The sequence below is a fragment of the Micropterus salmoides genome, unplaced genomic scaffold (genome assembly GCF_014851395.1).
Source record: "Micropterus salmoides isolate LMB-PRFRI ecotype aquatic unplaced genomic scaffold, ASM1485139v1 Ms_hic_scaffold_8, whole genome shotgun sequence".
Taxonomy (NCBI): domain Eukaryota; kingdom Metazoa; phylum Chordata; class Actinopteri; order Centrarchiformes; family Centrarchidae; genus Micropterus; species Micropterus salmoides.
The window spans coordinates 1,593,830-1,609,589 of record NW_024044570.1 but is presented as its reverse complement, the minus strand read 5'-3'; the positions used below and the strand labels follow the sequence as shown (position 1 = coordinate 1,609,589).

At 43.9% G+C, this 15,760-nt stretch overlaps 1 protein-coding gene across 1 annotated transcript in view; it reads left to right on the top strand.

The window, feature by feature from the left end:
• Window positions 1-15,207, top strand: part of LOC119893697 (spatacsin-like) — a 42,707-nt gene extending 27,500 nt beyond the window's left edge. The window contains exons 26-40 of the mRNA XM_038706018.1: window positions 2,411-2,611; window positions 3,370-3,477; window positions 3,842-4,007; window positions 4,214-4,428; window positions 5,203-5,947; window positions 7,604-7,749; window positions 7,869-8,073; window positions 8,630-8,767; window positions 10,558-10,691; window positions 10,852-10,971; window positions 11,786-11,954; window positions 12,051-12,127; window positions 12,204-12,359; window positions 14,144-14,295; window positions 14,409-15,207. Coding sequence (XP_038561946.1) covers window positions 2,411-2,611; window positions 3,370-3,477; window positions 3,842-4,007; window positions 4,214-4,428; window positions 5,203-5,947; window positions 7,604-7,749; window positions 7,869-8,073; window positions 8,630-8,767; window positions 10,558-10,691; window positions 10,852-10,971; window positions 11,786-11,954; window positions 12,051-12,127; window positions 12,204-12,359; window positions 14,144-14,295; window positions 14,409-14,583 — 2,907 coding nt within the window. The 3' untranslated portion in view covers window positions 14,584-15,207. The remainder of the gene's footprint in view (window positions 1-2,410; window positions 2,612-3,369; window positions 3,478-3,841; window positions 4,008-4,213; window positions 4,429-5,202; window positions 5,948-7,603; window positions 7,750-7,868; window positions 8,074-8,629; window positions 8,768-10,557; window positions 10,692-10,851; window positions 10,972-11,785; window positions 11,955-12,050; window positions 12,128-12,203; window positions 12,360-14,143; window positions 14,296-14,408) is intronic.
• Window positions 15,208-15,760: the final 553 nt, after the last annotated feature.

The window sequence follows — 15,760 nt, the reverse complement described above, 5'->3', positions numbered from 1 at the left end:
TTCCAAACTTCTCCGTTTCAGGTCTTCGTTTTTGCCGTTTTAGTCTGGACGGGAGGAGCAAACGCAGGTCTCCCCAGAGTGGACGGGGCCTTAATATATCTAACCCATAAGTTAAACACTAAAACAATTAAAACCAAGACTATCTCCATGTAACATGTTTCACACGCGATCAAAGTGTCTTCTTACAGCAAATAAAACCGGAATGAAGTTATAAAAAAGATGTAATGCTGCCTAGAAAACACATTCCACTCATCTGTAGATGCAGCAGAGCTGTTAACCTCAGTCAGTGGAGCCGTGAAGGTTTCCGGCATCATAGCCGCATCTCGAAGTGTGAAATTGAATTAACTGTTATCGTTTGCAGATCCTAAATCAGATACTCTGATGTGAGAGAAGAGATCTCAAAGTCGATCTCCTATTGGCCATCTAACTGTTATAAAAAAGGATAAAACAATAAACTTTCAAGGCCGCTGCATTTAAAGCTGCCAGTAAAAATCTGCACAGAATAAACAACAAGAACAAACAGTGAGTCGGCGTTCAGTCCAAATTCTGATGAAGCAGAATATTTTATGAATTTACTCTGCAAGTGACCAAAACGGTAAACACGGCCAAACTCTAATGAGAGAAAAGACGGCGGGGCGCCAAAATGCCGCAGGGAAACGTGCTGCTCGCAGATTATATACTTTATATTCTCTGGAAGTACTGTGGAATATTTTACAGCAATGTCTAGACATGTGAGTCTCCACACGCATAAAGGGCAGATACGTGTGATTTGGTACGCACTGTATGAGGCTGTGAAGGGAAGTCATACAAGTGTGTCTACATGTAGAGCATATTAGGGTGTGTCGGAGAGGAAAAGGAAAACAGGTGACAGAACACCACTGATGTTTAAAATCCAATATATGAAATTCATGTTCCCCCTCAGGATGAACTGTAAGAGCTTTGGTGAGCGTCTGACTCATCTAGCGCCATCCTCAGGTCAACGTGTTAATAGGTGCGTTTGACTTCATGTGGCTCTGCGCAGCGCTGACCTGTCGTGATGCATGTTGGACTTAAAATAAGGCATGCTGGTTGGAAATTGTGTCCAACTTTCGTCACCATGTCACGTGACATTTAAACATGCTGTGGAGCGATGTCAGCGCTGCTCTAATCTCACAGCGTTAAATATATATAGTTACTCTGTAGAGAATAATGCAGCCGAACGGCGTCTGACAAACTCCAGACAGGCTTTGAAATCTAGAGCAGAATAAAGCTTCCATCTAAAACAACATGTCACTGGCTGAGATAAGATGGATATTAGATTGGACTTTGTTTTGATTATATATCCTGCTCTCTAATTATCAGCGTCGGCCACTGAACACTACTTCAGTCTTTTTCATCATTTTGATGTGTTATTATTATTATCGTGTATTCAGATTCTGTTCTTGATGTAATTATTATTATTTCCATTGACCTCTTACTTATTTAGAATAGTGCTGTCATTCTTATCTATACATCCGATGTAAAATTATGAGAAACACTGGATTACTTGTGACGTCTGCCAAGTTAGCTACGGTCACCAGCAGCCACCTTTCACTTAACTTCCGTAACTTATAAGTCTCATGGCTGCTCGACTGATAAATGTTTGGGGGGCAGCCACAGTAAAATGTAACTAATAGTGATGCACCGAAAAGAAAAGTCTTGGACGAAACAGAATATAATGAAAAACTTTCCCGAATACCGAACAAGGTTTTTCTAAAAAAACATTCCATTTTTCGTTTCCCACAGGATGTGCAGAGACTATGGTGGGGGGGTCCAGTAGAATTAAAGTAAAATTACATGAGTCCATTTACTTTTAATGGAATATGTTTTATACTTTCTGTGAATATAATCCAATTAATCTTATTTCCACACCTTATTTTGAAAACCGGACATTGTCACATGTGTTTCCTCCTCGCGTTAAATCCATCCGGTCCGACCCGGTTTGATAAATAATGTTGTAACATGAAAACTTCACAGCCTCTCTTCATACTAAAGAGACAAACTGACAGGATAAAGTCTCTAACCTGCCTGTCAGCTCGCTCTGGGCCGCTTCACTTACCGTAAAGGCTGGAATACGTGTGCACTCCGAATGTAGGCGCGGCTAGTTTAATCTCCTTCTCACAGAGGAGAGACAGAAACACTCACAGCTGTTCTTTTCACATGTGCTGGAGACAGTTCAGCAGAACAGCGTCTGCAAACAGCTCGGACACTTTAAAATGCTTCGACATGGAAACGTGATTGTTCGATAAAATCTATTCGGTCTTTTGACGTGTTAGGCCGAACACTGGGTGCATCCCTATTGACCAGAACTAATAATGTTTGAATCTAAAGACTAAAACACAATTAAAGTTCATTCGGTTTATCCAAACTGTCAAACCTGTTTGATTGACAGGAGGCGGAGCTGGTGCCGTGCCTGTGCGCGTGGGTGTTGACCTCCGTCGATGAGGTCACAGCTGGAGAAGCCACCTCCCACCTGGTCGAAGCCCCGCAGCACCACGAGTGGACACTGCACGACCTGTCAATCATCTGGAGGACGCTGCTGGGGCGGGGCCACATCAGGCCCCTCCTACGAGGCTTCGAGCTCTTCCAGAGGGTAAAAGATGAGAAAATGAATTATGTGATCAGAGAGAGAGATTTTAAAACATTAGCTGAGCGCACCGCAGTGTTTCTCCCTCCTGTCTGAAGCTGTGAAGTTTTTATCTTATTTAGGTCAGGAGCTGGATGGAGGAGTCATGAAAAGGATTATACAGACTGGATTAGAGCTCCCTCCTTACTCAACACAGTGTGACATTTCCACAGGCTGCTTTTCTCTCCGAAGATATTACATCTTTTCATTTGGGGAAAAGTCTTTTAATATGCGATATATTAAATTTGAGAGAGAAAAGTTTTTCTTATTTTCTCCTTGACTGGACCTTCAGGGATTTGTCTGGGCTTTTTTCCAGCCACTTCCCAAAAATGTAATATCTGGGTTGTTGCTTGATATTCTACTTTTGGATGGAATGTTTTCTGTCTAATTTGTGGTGATGGAGCAGTGGATACGACACACGCCGGACCCGGGTCTCCCACACCAAAGGCATGAGAGACCCGGGTTCGAATCCACTGTGAGACACCAATGTGTCCCTGAGGGAGAGACTTAACCCCTAGTTGCTCCAGAGGGGACGCTTTGGATGAATGAATAAATGTAATTAGCATGGATGCATGAAGTTGCAGTAAATGATTATTGCATAAAGATAAAGTTGTTGGGCACAATAAACACTAAGTATTCCCATAGTTAATGAAAAGCAGATAACGTTGCTTGACTGACTTAAAACCAATTCAAATCAGTAACTGAGGTTTGTGTCTTTCTCTCAGGACTGCCCCCTGGTGTTGGTGCTGAGGATGTTTGAGTTGTGTTGTGACTACAGGAATTTCTCTGAGGCCAAAGCGAAGCTGTTGGACTTTCAGAGGACACTCATCGCTGTAAGTCCGGCCCACAGACAGACCAGTATTCGATTTGTGCAAAAACATCTTGAAGAGACTAGATAATCCATCACAGTGAGCATTATTTGTGTGATAACTCAGTTCAGGTTTTTATGAGTTGCGTTAGAAGAGCTCTGTACAAGGAGCCTTCTGAATCATCCAGGACAGGAAAGACTCACCTCACTCAGGAACAGGGAGAACGTGGCAGGGTAGATATAAATAAATACCAACAACCAGACAACTGCTTTAGCAGCACAAACATCTCCCGAGTGCTATACAAGTTACACTAAGGTGCAGCTCCCAGAGATTCAGAAGGCAGTGCTCATTCCTCTAATGTGCCTTCTCTTCCTCATTGCTGATATAGCTGAGAAGCGGAGGCCCATCACCCTCCGGTGGACTCCCCCTGCAGTGGGTGGAGAGCCAGGCCTCCGTGCTGCTCCTCACGATGCTGCAGCGCTGCTCCTCCCAGTACGACCTCCACCGGCTGCTGCAGCTCCTGGCCGACGTCGACAAACTCCTGAAATCCAACGGTGAGGTCGGAGAGTAAATCACTGATCACAGAACCTGTCAGAATCTGCCGGATGCAGCTCAGCAGATGACTGAGGATTATTAACTGCTGGCGTCCTCTGAAAAAGAAGTCCGTTCTGACCTCCGATCTGTCCACAGGCTTATTTTTATTGTGTACACAGGTGAATTTAGTGTGAAGTTTTGAAAGTGTGTGGTTTTCTGTGTGTAGGTCCAGACTTCAGGAAGCTGAGTCAGCTGAGTCAGTTGCTGCAGGGGTCAGAGGTCAGCCTGTCTCCCAGGCTGCTGCAGTGCTGCTCTCCCTCCGTCCAGCAGGAGGAGTTCCAGGCTGCAGTGGACGCTCTGCAGGCCAGAGGCCTCTACAGCCAGGCCAGGCAGGCTGCCCAGCTGGCCGGCCTGCCCGTCCACCGCCTGCTTCTCAGCCAGGTCCGACCCACCACACATCAAGATTATATTTACATTTTAGAGTCATGCATATTTTACATTATCAATTATTGACTTAGCTAGAATGATGATGGCCATGTTAGTCAAACAGTCTCTGTACGGTACTAGTAAATAATTTTCTGATCACATTCTTGCTCTCCAGAGGACGAACTATCAACGTTTGAATGATCCATTAACCTTTCCCCTCAGCAGAGCAGAAGGATGCTGAGGTCACGTTCTCTTTGGGAAATTTAGGAGGTTTAGCGACCTGGGATGGAGAAAACATTTAAAATCAAACCCATGGTGGGGTTTTATAAGAGATTTCAACAAAATAGTTAAAAGAATTAACAAAGGAGTCAGTATTTCTCCAAAATTAGATTAAAAATGAGATAAATAGGAATTAGAAACAGCATTTAGACTTTCACGTGAAAGGAAATTCACAGGATCTACGATTTTGCCATTAGCCGAATTAAGGAAATATGACAAATCACAGTAATTCATAAAAAAGTCCAGGCTACTGCCCTCACCTTTTCACTTTTAGGAAACCTCAACTTACACATTGGTGCAGCAGTAAATAACAGATTTCGGTTTATCATAGATAATCGCAGTTATGTGGCTAGTAAATAAGAAATGTCTCCATTACAAAGTTTGTCCACCGGAGAGCACTGACGAGGTTATTTTTCAGCTTCTTCTTTAATATTCAAATGTAAGTCATTTTTATTAAATTGATTGTTTATGTGCTGAGTCTGATGTTTTATGAGACTGTCTTCCATGTAGCTTCTCCAGGAAGTAAACTCCCAGAGGTCCAAGCAGCAGTGGAGAAGATTAGAGACCCGGGTCAGCCTCTGGCGGAAATGTCACGAGCAGCTGAAGGCCGACAGCACAGATCCAGAATCAGCCTCCCAGTTCTTCCTGTCGCAGGCTGAAACTGGGGTCGGGGACTCCCCCGCGGCCACAGAGGCTCAGAGCGAGCTGCTGGATGTCCAGGAACGCTGCCTGCTGCTCTGCCTCGCTGCTCACTGGCTCTCCCTGCTCAGCCCGGCTCCCGTGGACAAACTGGAGAGCCTGGAGAAACAGCTGTGGATCAGCCGGGTCCGACGACGTGTCCTCACCGCCGCCATGGAGAAGGAGAGCGTTTTCAACCTGCCGCCGCCCGCCATCGCGCCTGAAATGAACACATACGAAGTGCTCATGAAGGAGTTCTCCTTCTCCAACATATCAGCCCTGAACACGGACAAGTGTCTCAGTCTGGAGGGACTCCCGGGTCCCTCTGAGGGCCAGGAGGAGCTGGAAACCGAATCAGCGCCGAGTCCAGAGGGGAGGAACATTCTGCCTGTGCTGATTGGTCAGACATTAGATGAAGGCAGTATCCATGAAGCCAGCCGGGTCTGCCGGTATTTCTCCCTGTATCACCCAGACATGTGGGTGGTGCTGCGCTGCCGCGGTCTGGCCTCCGGAGAACTGAACCCTGAAACACAACAAGACGCATCAGAAGCTCTGTCCACGAAGAGCCTGACTACCTGTAAGCTTCTGATCTTCAGTGTGTATATAAATATACTCTATCACAATATATTGTTATTGTTTTTACTCCCGGTGTGTTTCAGATGCATTTTGCAGTTGTCACATAAGCTTTTATTTCAACATATGTAACTGTTGGCAACGCTTTAGCTTTCATATCTTTTAATTTTTTTATTCATCCCTCATTTTTGTACAGAAAGATATGAGTTTATTTTTTACTGGGAACTCTGTCTGACCCCTTTAGTCCACAGTAGTACTGTGGCTGAACAGATCCAGTGTAAACCTTGAAGGTGGTCTGCAGCTGTTCGCCATAGACGGACGGGCACCTCCCAAAAAAAAGCGCCACTTTTCCTCCTACAAATTTCCGCACAAGTCAATGCTCACGGCGGCATGTAGACTTGGCACAGCAGTGGCTTCTCTTCTGATGTTTCTCTCCAGTAGTGGAAGAAGTAATCGGCTCTTTACTTAAGTAAAACTAGCAATACCACAGTGTAGAAATACTTAGAAGAAAAGTCCGGCCGGCATTGAAAGTTTTACTTGTGTCACAAGAAAAACTGAAAAAAGTACAGGACCTAAAATCGAACCCTGAGGAACACCTCCAACAGCTCTGGTTGACCAGAGAAGGTTTTATAATCAAGATATGACCTCTGCCGATGTAGAGCAGGGTCCTTAGTACCAGCTAGGGGAGTGCATCTTCACTGGTCTCACGATTCGATTCCAAATATCAGGTCAACGATTCGATTCAATTTGTTTCCTCGATGCATCTCCTCGAGGGTGGGACGTTCTAGGCACCTCGTTACGATTATGAGGCTACGATGTGAAAACAAACGGATTAAGATGTTTTTTTCTCACCGTGTGACTACTTGGTACTTTTAAAGCAAAGTATTTAAAACAATCCAAACAAGTAGGTAGTAATGAAATGCAGATATTTGTTACTTCATATAAATGTAGCTAACATTGCATAGCATCATTATTATCATTATTGTAATCTTGGATCGAGCACTGTGGGCCTTGAGAAACGGCATTGGGTTCATTGTGTACTCGATATGTGGATGAATGACAACAAACGACATTGAACTAGCAGCCGAAAGCGTCCTGCTCAGCTTCCAGGACGCAGTCTGAAGAAATGTTAGCTAGCGCTAACTGCCTTAACTTATCCAGCAGCTGGAAAACAACAGACAGACTTTAATAAACGGACACGCTGCGACCTGCACTGTACATTTACTGCCAGACTGAAGCCTAGCGCTCATGTTTTCTTCTGCTCCGCTTTCCCCTCTCACTTAGCTTTGAAGAATGAGCAGAGGACGCTAGCTAAGCGCTGCTGTGCGAGGTGAAAATCATTAACGTTAGTTGCGCATTGATTTTATTGATCATGTGTGAAGTTCAGCTAGCTGTTCACACTTCTCCGTTATGTGACCCGCAGACAGTTCGGAGCTGCATTCCCGCATGTCCGAATTCCACTTTTTCATTCCGTCAACATTGCGTAATCGATTAACCTCTAGATAATCGATTGTTGACATTTGTGAACCGATTAATAGTCGTCCAAGTCCGCATCGCGATGCATCTAAAAATCAATTATTTTCAGTGAACACTTTGTTTTAAATGCTGCCGCCTTATTTACAAACAACACGATATCTGTTTCCTTCCTTATCTCCTCTAGCTCCGTCTATCAGCAGCCTGTCGTCTTTCGTGATGCTCCCCCTCCCCGACGACGAGGTCGCGGTCCAGCTCCAGAAACTGGTGGACCAGTGTCGCCATGGCATCAACTACTGCAAACAAGTCCTCAGCCTCTACCAGCTCTCCAAGGTACTGATCAGTCCACCCTACCCTGCGCCGTCGTAGGAAATACTCGTTGATGCTATCGTTTTAAGTTTAAACGCTGAAACAGGTGCTTCTCGGTGACGTTGTCCTTCTGTCTCGCCCAGGAGCTGCAGTGCTCCTTCAGTCAGGTCTGCAGGGAGGAATCCTGCTCGGTGCTGGAGAAGCTGCTGCTGTCGGACCTGCCGGAGCGCTTCAGGAAGGCGAAGGCCTTCATCAAAGCTCAGGGTCTCTCTGCAGACACTGTGGCCGAGCTGGTCTCCTCTGCCGTGGTCCAGGGGCTGCTGGCCTCCACCCAGGAGCTGCAGCCTGGTGAGATCTGGGCCTGCAGTCGTCTTATGTCTCATTATAGAATCAAATTATAATTGAAATACACACTGGTTTCCATGTGCTGAACGGCTTTACTTTGAATCAACTCTAGGAATTATTTAGGTTGAAGGTTAAAGGTGCCTGCTCTCTAATCTGAATGAGTTTTGATTGTTTAGTCTATTAAATGTCAGAAAAAGGTCCAGAGCCCACGAGATCAACTTGAAAAGGCTCTCGTCCAACAAATAGTGTCAAATATATTGAGCTTTCTTCATTTGAATGCAAATTATACTGAATTGAAAATAAAAAGTCTATTTTCAGTATATAAAACAGCAAATCCTCAAACGTTTTGATTAGTTTTATGTAGATCAGAGTTGAGATTGGCAGCTACCATCAGTATTTCCGTTTTAATAATCATCCAAAGAGAGTGTACAAAGAGTTCATGTCAAGAAACACAGCAACAAGTTGTTCTGCTCCGTGCATGCCGAATGAGGGTGTGTTCTTAGGAGATTTTAGTATTGTGTTCCTTAAAATCAAACTTCTCCCTATCTGTGTGGCGCAGCAGAGAGGCAGGTTCTCAGGCCGTCGGAGGGCCGGGACTCGCTGGTCCAGCTCATCAAACTGTGTGATGACCCGAACCTGGTGGGAGTCAAACTGCTGGAAAACCTCAACGCTGTTCCACTGCGAGACCTGAGCTGCAGTATGACACACAAACACTCACACATGCAGCTTTTACTAGCACACATGTAACTGACACGTCCATGTATGGTTTGACGTATTTGCAGAGGACAAAGTGTAGAAAGTGAAGCATTTAAAGATGCATTGGTTGAGATGTTTTGTACAAACTTGACGTTGGCTGCCAGTTTAAATGAAATGTCCCTTTAAGGAGACACTTCCTGGTTATAATAGTGCTCAGTATAGTTCTTGAATAGCACTTCACATGCCGTGTTTCCATCAGCGTTTTTAATGCGCATTTTGAAGCATCGCGTTAGAAAAGGTTGATGGAAACAGCAAAATGCGCTAAACGGGAGATGGAAACACTTTTTACGAGTAAGTTCTGATGTCGCGAACTTGTAACTCACGTCTGATCAGCTGTTCTGCTGAATGATGCGTTCACCTCTTAAAGGTCCTTCTCAGATCCTTTGCTCTGCACGCTGATCAGACAGGTTCTCACCGCATGTTGCTGCTGAATCTCAGTGAACGCTGCTGATGGTGATATTACAGCGTTTAAAAGCATTTTATCTGAAACTCGGCACAACACCGGATATTCCCGTAACGCACGGAGACCTGGCTGGTAGCAACTTGAAACTTGAAACACATTCCTGAGGACCTCTCTCTGTTTCTCTCAGATCAGTGGCCCTCAGGTTCATGCGACTGGTTTTGTTTCTGGTTTGGAAGCCAACGTCTTGTTACTCGCCTTCGCCTGGTTTATTCGCTCCAAACCAGCTGATGGAAACACACAGATTTCACAATTTCTCTCTTTTTTCTTTTTTTCCACATTTCATAAGTACGCTTAAAATTTGCTTGACAATTAGATGGAAACATGGCTACAAAGAAAGAGGATACTAATGGAGTTTCTCCTTCTACGCCCTTCTGTACTCACACTTACTATGTTGAGTACATAAGTACGTTCACACTGAGCAAAAGTCAGTGCACTATGACCAAAATGGCGTGTTCATAATGGTCAAAAAGTAAAGTTTAACACTGGACACTTCTCTCAACGGTGAAAATGGCGGCCAAGCAAGCTGCAGCGGTTGCGATTGTAAAAGTAGAAGTATGTTCATTTTTATTCATTTTTATTCATTTTTATTCATTTTAATTGTGAGTGAGCAAACAAGCCGGCAGAGATTTTGGCGGGTGACAATTAAATGATGGCGATAATGATCCGTCTGGTTATAATGAAAAATGTTGTGATCGTCATTTCCTTTTAGTGCCATACAGCCATGTTGAATCAGAATCGTCTTTATTGCCAGGTGTGTGTACACATACGAGGAATTCGACTCAGGATTGTACATTGATCACAATGTGCTTACTTGTACAAAAATACCATAATACAATAATAAAATAATAATAAAAAAATCAGACACAACCTACAGAATAGACAACGCTAATAGACACACAGTGTATTTATTCGTTTAGCTAAGGCTTTGGAGCAACGAGGGGTTAAGTGTCTCGCTCAGGGACACATTGGTGCCTCAAAGTGGATTTGAACCCGGTTCTCTCACACCAAAGGCATGTTTCTTATCCACTGCTCCACCGCCACCACAAAACGGAAGTATCCGAATTGAGACACTGCTCGTGTGTCTTGTTATCTGCAAAGATCAAAGTTGCACCAATCCTATTTTTTATTAATAATACACTTGATGACTACACCCAGCACAGAATCTGTCACTGTCCACTACCTGACCAGCACCAGTTATATATTAACGTGACGTCATCCGATGGCACGAAATGACATTTTTGAAATCTTTTCTTCTCCTCCTGCTGTAGTTGTAGAGTTGCTGATCGTGGCTCACGACTGTTTCAGTCTCACCTGTAACATGGAGGGGATCGTCAGAGTGCTCCAAGCCGCCCGCCACCTCAGCCACACCTACCTCGCCCCGGGAGAGCACTACAGCCTGCTGGTAAGCCCCGCCCACTGACCCACACGCCATAAAGGTTGTTTTGTTTTGCCACAGACACTGAATCCACTTGACGTTTAGTAATTAGACAGATGAATGATGCTAAAAGGCCGCCCCATTCGCCATCTGAGTGACATCATCTGCGCTGCGTGTGTGTGCGCAGGTGCGTCTGCTGACGGGTATCGGCAGGTATAATGAGATGACGTACGTCTTCGACCTGCTGCATCAGAACCATCGCTTTGAGATGCTGCTGAGGAAGAAAATGGACACGGACAGAGGACAGGTGGACACACACAAACACACACAGACAGAAATCTTATGTTAATGTCCAACATTAGACGAAACAGTGGAGAGCGTCTGCACGCTGGACGCCAAAACTTCCCTGGATCGTCCGACTGTTCTCCTGCACCCAGCCAAAGCTGCAGCACCTGTCTCCAGCGCCAGATTATCCTCATATTTATGCAGTTTTGAGACAATAATCTCATGAGGTAATCCAGTTGTGACACCGTTTTAACTCAGCTGTTTGTTAAACTAGCGTCACACTAATGTCTTCACCTCATCATGACCGAGGGCGTCACTTTGTGTCAAACGATACATGATACTGGGGTCACGAGAACGAGAACAGAAGCTGAAATATATGATTGGGGCTTCTGGGTGTCCTCCCCCAGAAGATTTTGAGCATTAAACATTTAATTTCCTGCAATGTGGAGACATTTTCTGCTCCAATTTATGGTGAAAATGTCTTAATTTATGTAAAGCGAAACAGACTTCAGGAGACAGTTCAGGATGTAATAAAATATAATGCAGTAATCAGAAACTTGTGTTTTTAGCTTAAGTTACTTATTTGGGGACTTTTTGCACATTTGTGTCTTTTATATTTTAATTGCATGTTTTCTTAGTGTGCATAGGAATCTTTCTCAGAGCATTTTCATTTGTTAGTTAACATTTGTTGCTATTCTTCAGATTTGAAAACAAAACAAATTGAAGCTTTTAAAAACTGATGGGGACAAACTCAGCCACAGAAAGCGTCACCAGTGCTAATAGCACCTGTGGTCATGCTGACTTCACATTAACCCCATCGTCCCCTGCTGTTGCAGAGCTCCAGCCTGAAGACGGCTCTGCTGGATTACATAAAGCGCTGCCTCCCTGCAGACAGCGAGAAATACAACATGGTGGCGCTGTGTTTCAGCATGAGGAGAGAGATCGGAGAAAACCACGAGATGGCTGCCAGGACGCAGCTGAAGATCATCGAGTCTCAGCCCTGGGGTGAGCCAACACAAGAATAAACCCAAAACTGTGCTTCTTGGTCTGGTTCGATCCCAGTGTGAGCCGTGCTGTCGTGTCTGACTTGTCTCTACACAGTCGTCTCTCCTGATCTGAAGAGCTCGTTGGTCAAAGTCTTGGGTCTGCTGAAGGACGCTGCAGAGAGCTTCTCCAAGGTACCCGGCCTTCTCTACATGCTGGTTCGTTTGAACCTTTTAATAAGAAAGATATTAACCGTGTGCGTGTTTCCAGGACTCGTGTGTGCGTCAGGCGAGTCGCTGTGTTCGGACAGCCAAGCTGGTTGCTCTCCAGCTGCACTTCCTGAACCAGGGATCGGACCTGCGCGTCATCAACCTGCGACCTGCAGAGCTGCTGAGCACTGTAACAGCGCTGCCACGATGCTACCAGGTGTGTTTAGGTTACTACATACCTTACATTCCCCCATTCCTCATATTTACAGGATCTCTGCCTCTACAGAGAAATCGAGTACACGCTGAGGTCATAAACATCTGCTTTAAAAGAGTTCTTTACGGCTGCGCAAAGAGAGCTTCTCAAAAGGACGATAAGCTCTTTGTGTCCTGTAAATTCTGCACAGTACATCTAGAATTTTAGTTTCTAGTTTCCAAGTCATCAGTTCATTTATTTGCACGGGACATTTCCTTGTTTTGCAGTATGTTTGTGTGATGCTGTGTCAGGCATTAGCTTTATGCTACAAATGTCGTTGTACAGTAGAAACTCATTTCATTTATTATACAGGAAAGTTTAAGAGCAACAATTTAGTTACAGTTACAGCCTGACTCAGTTTAAAAACTGGTTTACAGCTGGTTCCTGTTCTGCAGCAACATGGAACAATAAACACAATTTCAACACATTTCTACATTATTATTGACTAGACAGATACAAACAAGTGAACATTAAATACAGGGAAACAAGACTAAAAACAATACATGAACAATCAGTGTGTGCAAGTATGACTGTTCAGAAGAAGCAGTTTATTTGACTTTTTGAAATATGTGATGGACGATAATGTTCGAATGTGATACAGCCCAAAGAAAACAATCGTCAGATTAATCAATGTTGAAAATACAGTTTGTTTGCAGCCCCGTTAGCATGCAAAGTGCTAACACACATAGTGACATATCATGTGTTACTGAAGCTAAGAAGCCAAAGCAAACTACTGCTGCATGCATCCGATCTGTGGGGATGCTACCATGCTAACATCAGCATATTAATATACAGTAGTTAACAGAACTGTAGGTATGCTCATTTCTTACTGTCGTGGCTATAGACATTTTAGCTGTGTCTCAATTCAGATACTTACGTTAGTACACCATCATGTAGTTAATAATGATGATAATAATAATACATTTTATTTCTATGGCGCATTTCAAGACCCTCAAAGACACTTTACATGAAAACCAGAAGTTATGTACATTTAAAGATAAAATACATAAATAGCAAAATATATGAATGATGTAAAAACATGGCGCAGAAGAGCGTCGAGGCGAGAATATAAATAACAAACAGCAGCAGGTGCATTATTAAAAGCTAGTCTAAAAAGGTGGGTTTTGAAAAGTGATTTGAAAGAGTTCATGTCGCTGCGTTCTCAGATGTGTATGGGAGGGAAGGAGTTCCGGCGGGTGTACACAGTGTACACAAGAAGTACACTGTGTACACAGTGTACTTCTTCTGTGGCGATTTTAACCGAGTCGATCTTTATCGGCAACATTTAACTGCGATTGTCACGCGCCAAATTATCTGCTGGCTTGTTTGCTCCCTTGACTTAAATTCAGTGTTGTTAAAAATGGACAAAATTTTTTTTTACAATCGCAGCGGCTGCAGCTTCCTCTGCCGCCAAATTCACAAGTTGGGTTTAACGGGTCGGTTGTCCCTCACCTACCGCTACGCAGCCAAGATGCCGACCGTTGTGGGGGAGAAGTGTCCAGCGTTCCACACTCAACTCTCTGATTGTTATTGTTGCGTTTTGCCGTACTTGTGAACGCACTCAAAATATCAAGCGTTTGGATAGAAGGGTGCGAATTGAGCCTCAAAATCTGAAATGAAACTTTGTAAAGTGAGTGTGAGTTTATTAAACAGCCAGGAAATAATGATCTAAACCTGCAGTCCTGATCCAGAACCTCAGACCTCTGCAGACAGACAGCACATCATGACCAGCTGTTCCTGTCTCTCAGGTGTTTGTGGTGTCGGAGGCGTACAGCTACAGTCCAGACTGGGCGGAGATTTTGTACCAGAAGGTGATCCTGAACGGAGACTTTGTTTACCTGGAGGAGCTCAAACGCCACCGTCCGCTGACCTCCAGCCTGTTTGAGGACATTTTCAAAAAGTAAGACGTCGGGGGCTGTGACACACATCGCTCTGTAAACCACCTGAAAGTGGATCTCCTCTCACAGGTGTGTGTGTGTGTGTGTGTGTGTGTGTGTGTGTGTGTGATTTCAGGCTGGACGGCGCTCCCAGCAACGTCACTCCGAACGTGAAGCGCCTGCTGACGCACTGTGATGATGTGTACAGTCGCTATAGGCTGGCCTACCAGCAGAATCTGTATGACGTCACCAAAACGCTGCTGCAGGACGCCAAGACCGCGAGCTACCTGAACGACAGGCTGGCCAGCTGATTGGTTTACTTAGTAAATGACGGACTAGCTGACCGGCCGGCGGGACCAATAACTGAAATATTGTTGCTGTAAAATATTCATTTATAGAAAAAGGACAGAAAGATGAACTTTGTCTTTTCTAACCTGTCTTCTGTGGAGATGACATCATCAGGTTGACTCATTTTCTTCTCACAAGATAACTGAATAGAATCAGTTTCTATCAGTCAAAGACAGATGAAAAATCTAGACTCACCAAATCCTCCCACCAGATATAATGACACTATAAAAAGTCCCATTAAAGATACTTTCTAAACTGTTTCAGTCTTTAAGATTTTAGCTTCTGCTTTCTGCTGCAGATCAACAGACTTCTGCTCTGTAAATTACTTTTGTTTTCCTGGATCGCTTTCACTGCTATCCTCATTTTGATTAAATTTCTTCCAGCTTTGAGCAGTTTCCTTTCGTGCATGGCATCGTGGCGTCAAAATCTGAGGGTTTTAAGATCCATACTGACTGTTGTAACCCGTGTGAACACACTATAGTTTAGGGCAGGGCGATGGGGCCCAAAAATGTAATCACGCTAAAAAAATAATTCATATCACTGGATATAAATAATTATCACAATAAATGTTAAATCGTTATTTCTTTCGAGGTTTAAAGGCTGATTGATTTTAGCTTCTGAGTAAAAGTTGATTATGGTTTTAAAAACTTTTCTTGATGGTCAGAACAAACACTTGATGCAAAACACTGGATCACTTCCCAAATCTGAGGCAGAACAAATATGCACCAATAAAATTAAGCCAGAATCTTTTTTCTGTCCCTTTTCCTCAACAAAATAAATATCTTAATTGAAAAATTAACTGCCAATTCGTTCGTGATTCAAATGAATGAAATCAAACATGTATTGAACATTTTGTTATATTGTAACTGAGGAAAATCCTACCTTCTACCTCACTGAACATTTCCCACAATGCAACTGAAATGTGTCAGAAGTTAGATTTTTCCCTCCCTGCCTGCCTGCTGAACACAAACACCTTCCTTTCTTCATTTACCTGCAGAAAGTACATTTAAATTAATTAAAACACACATCACCTCTGATGATAAATTCTCTGCTGTTGGACTGAAACTGATGGAAGATGCAGCTCCGTGTCCTCCCACTAGGTGGCAGTCCAGTATTCTCTCATCTCCCTCTGAACATCAG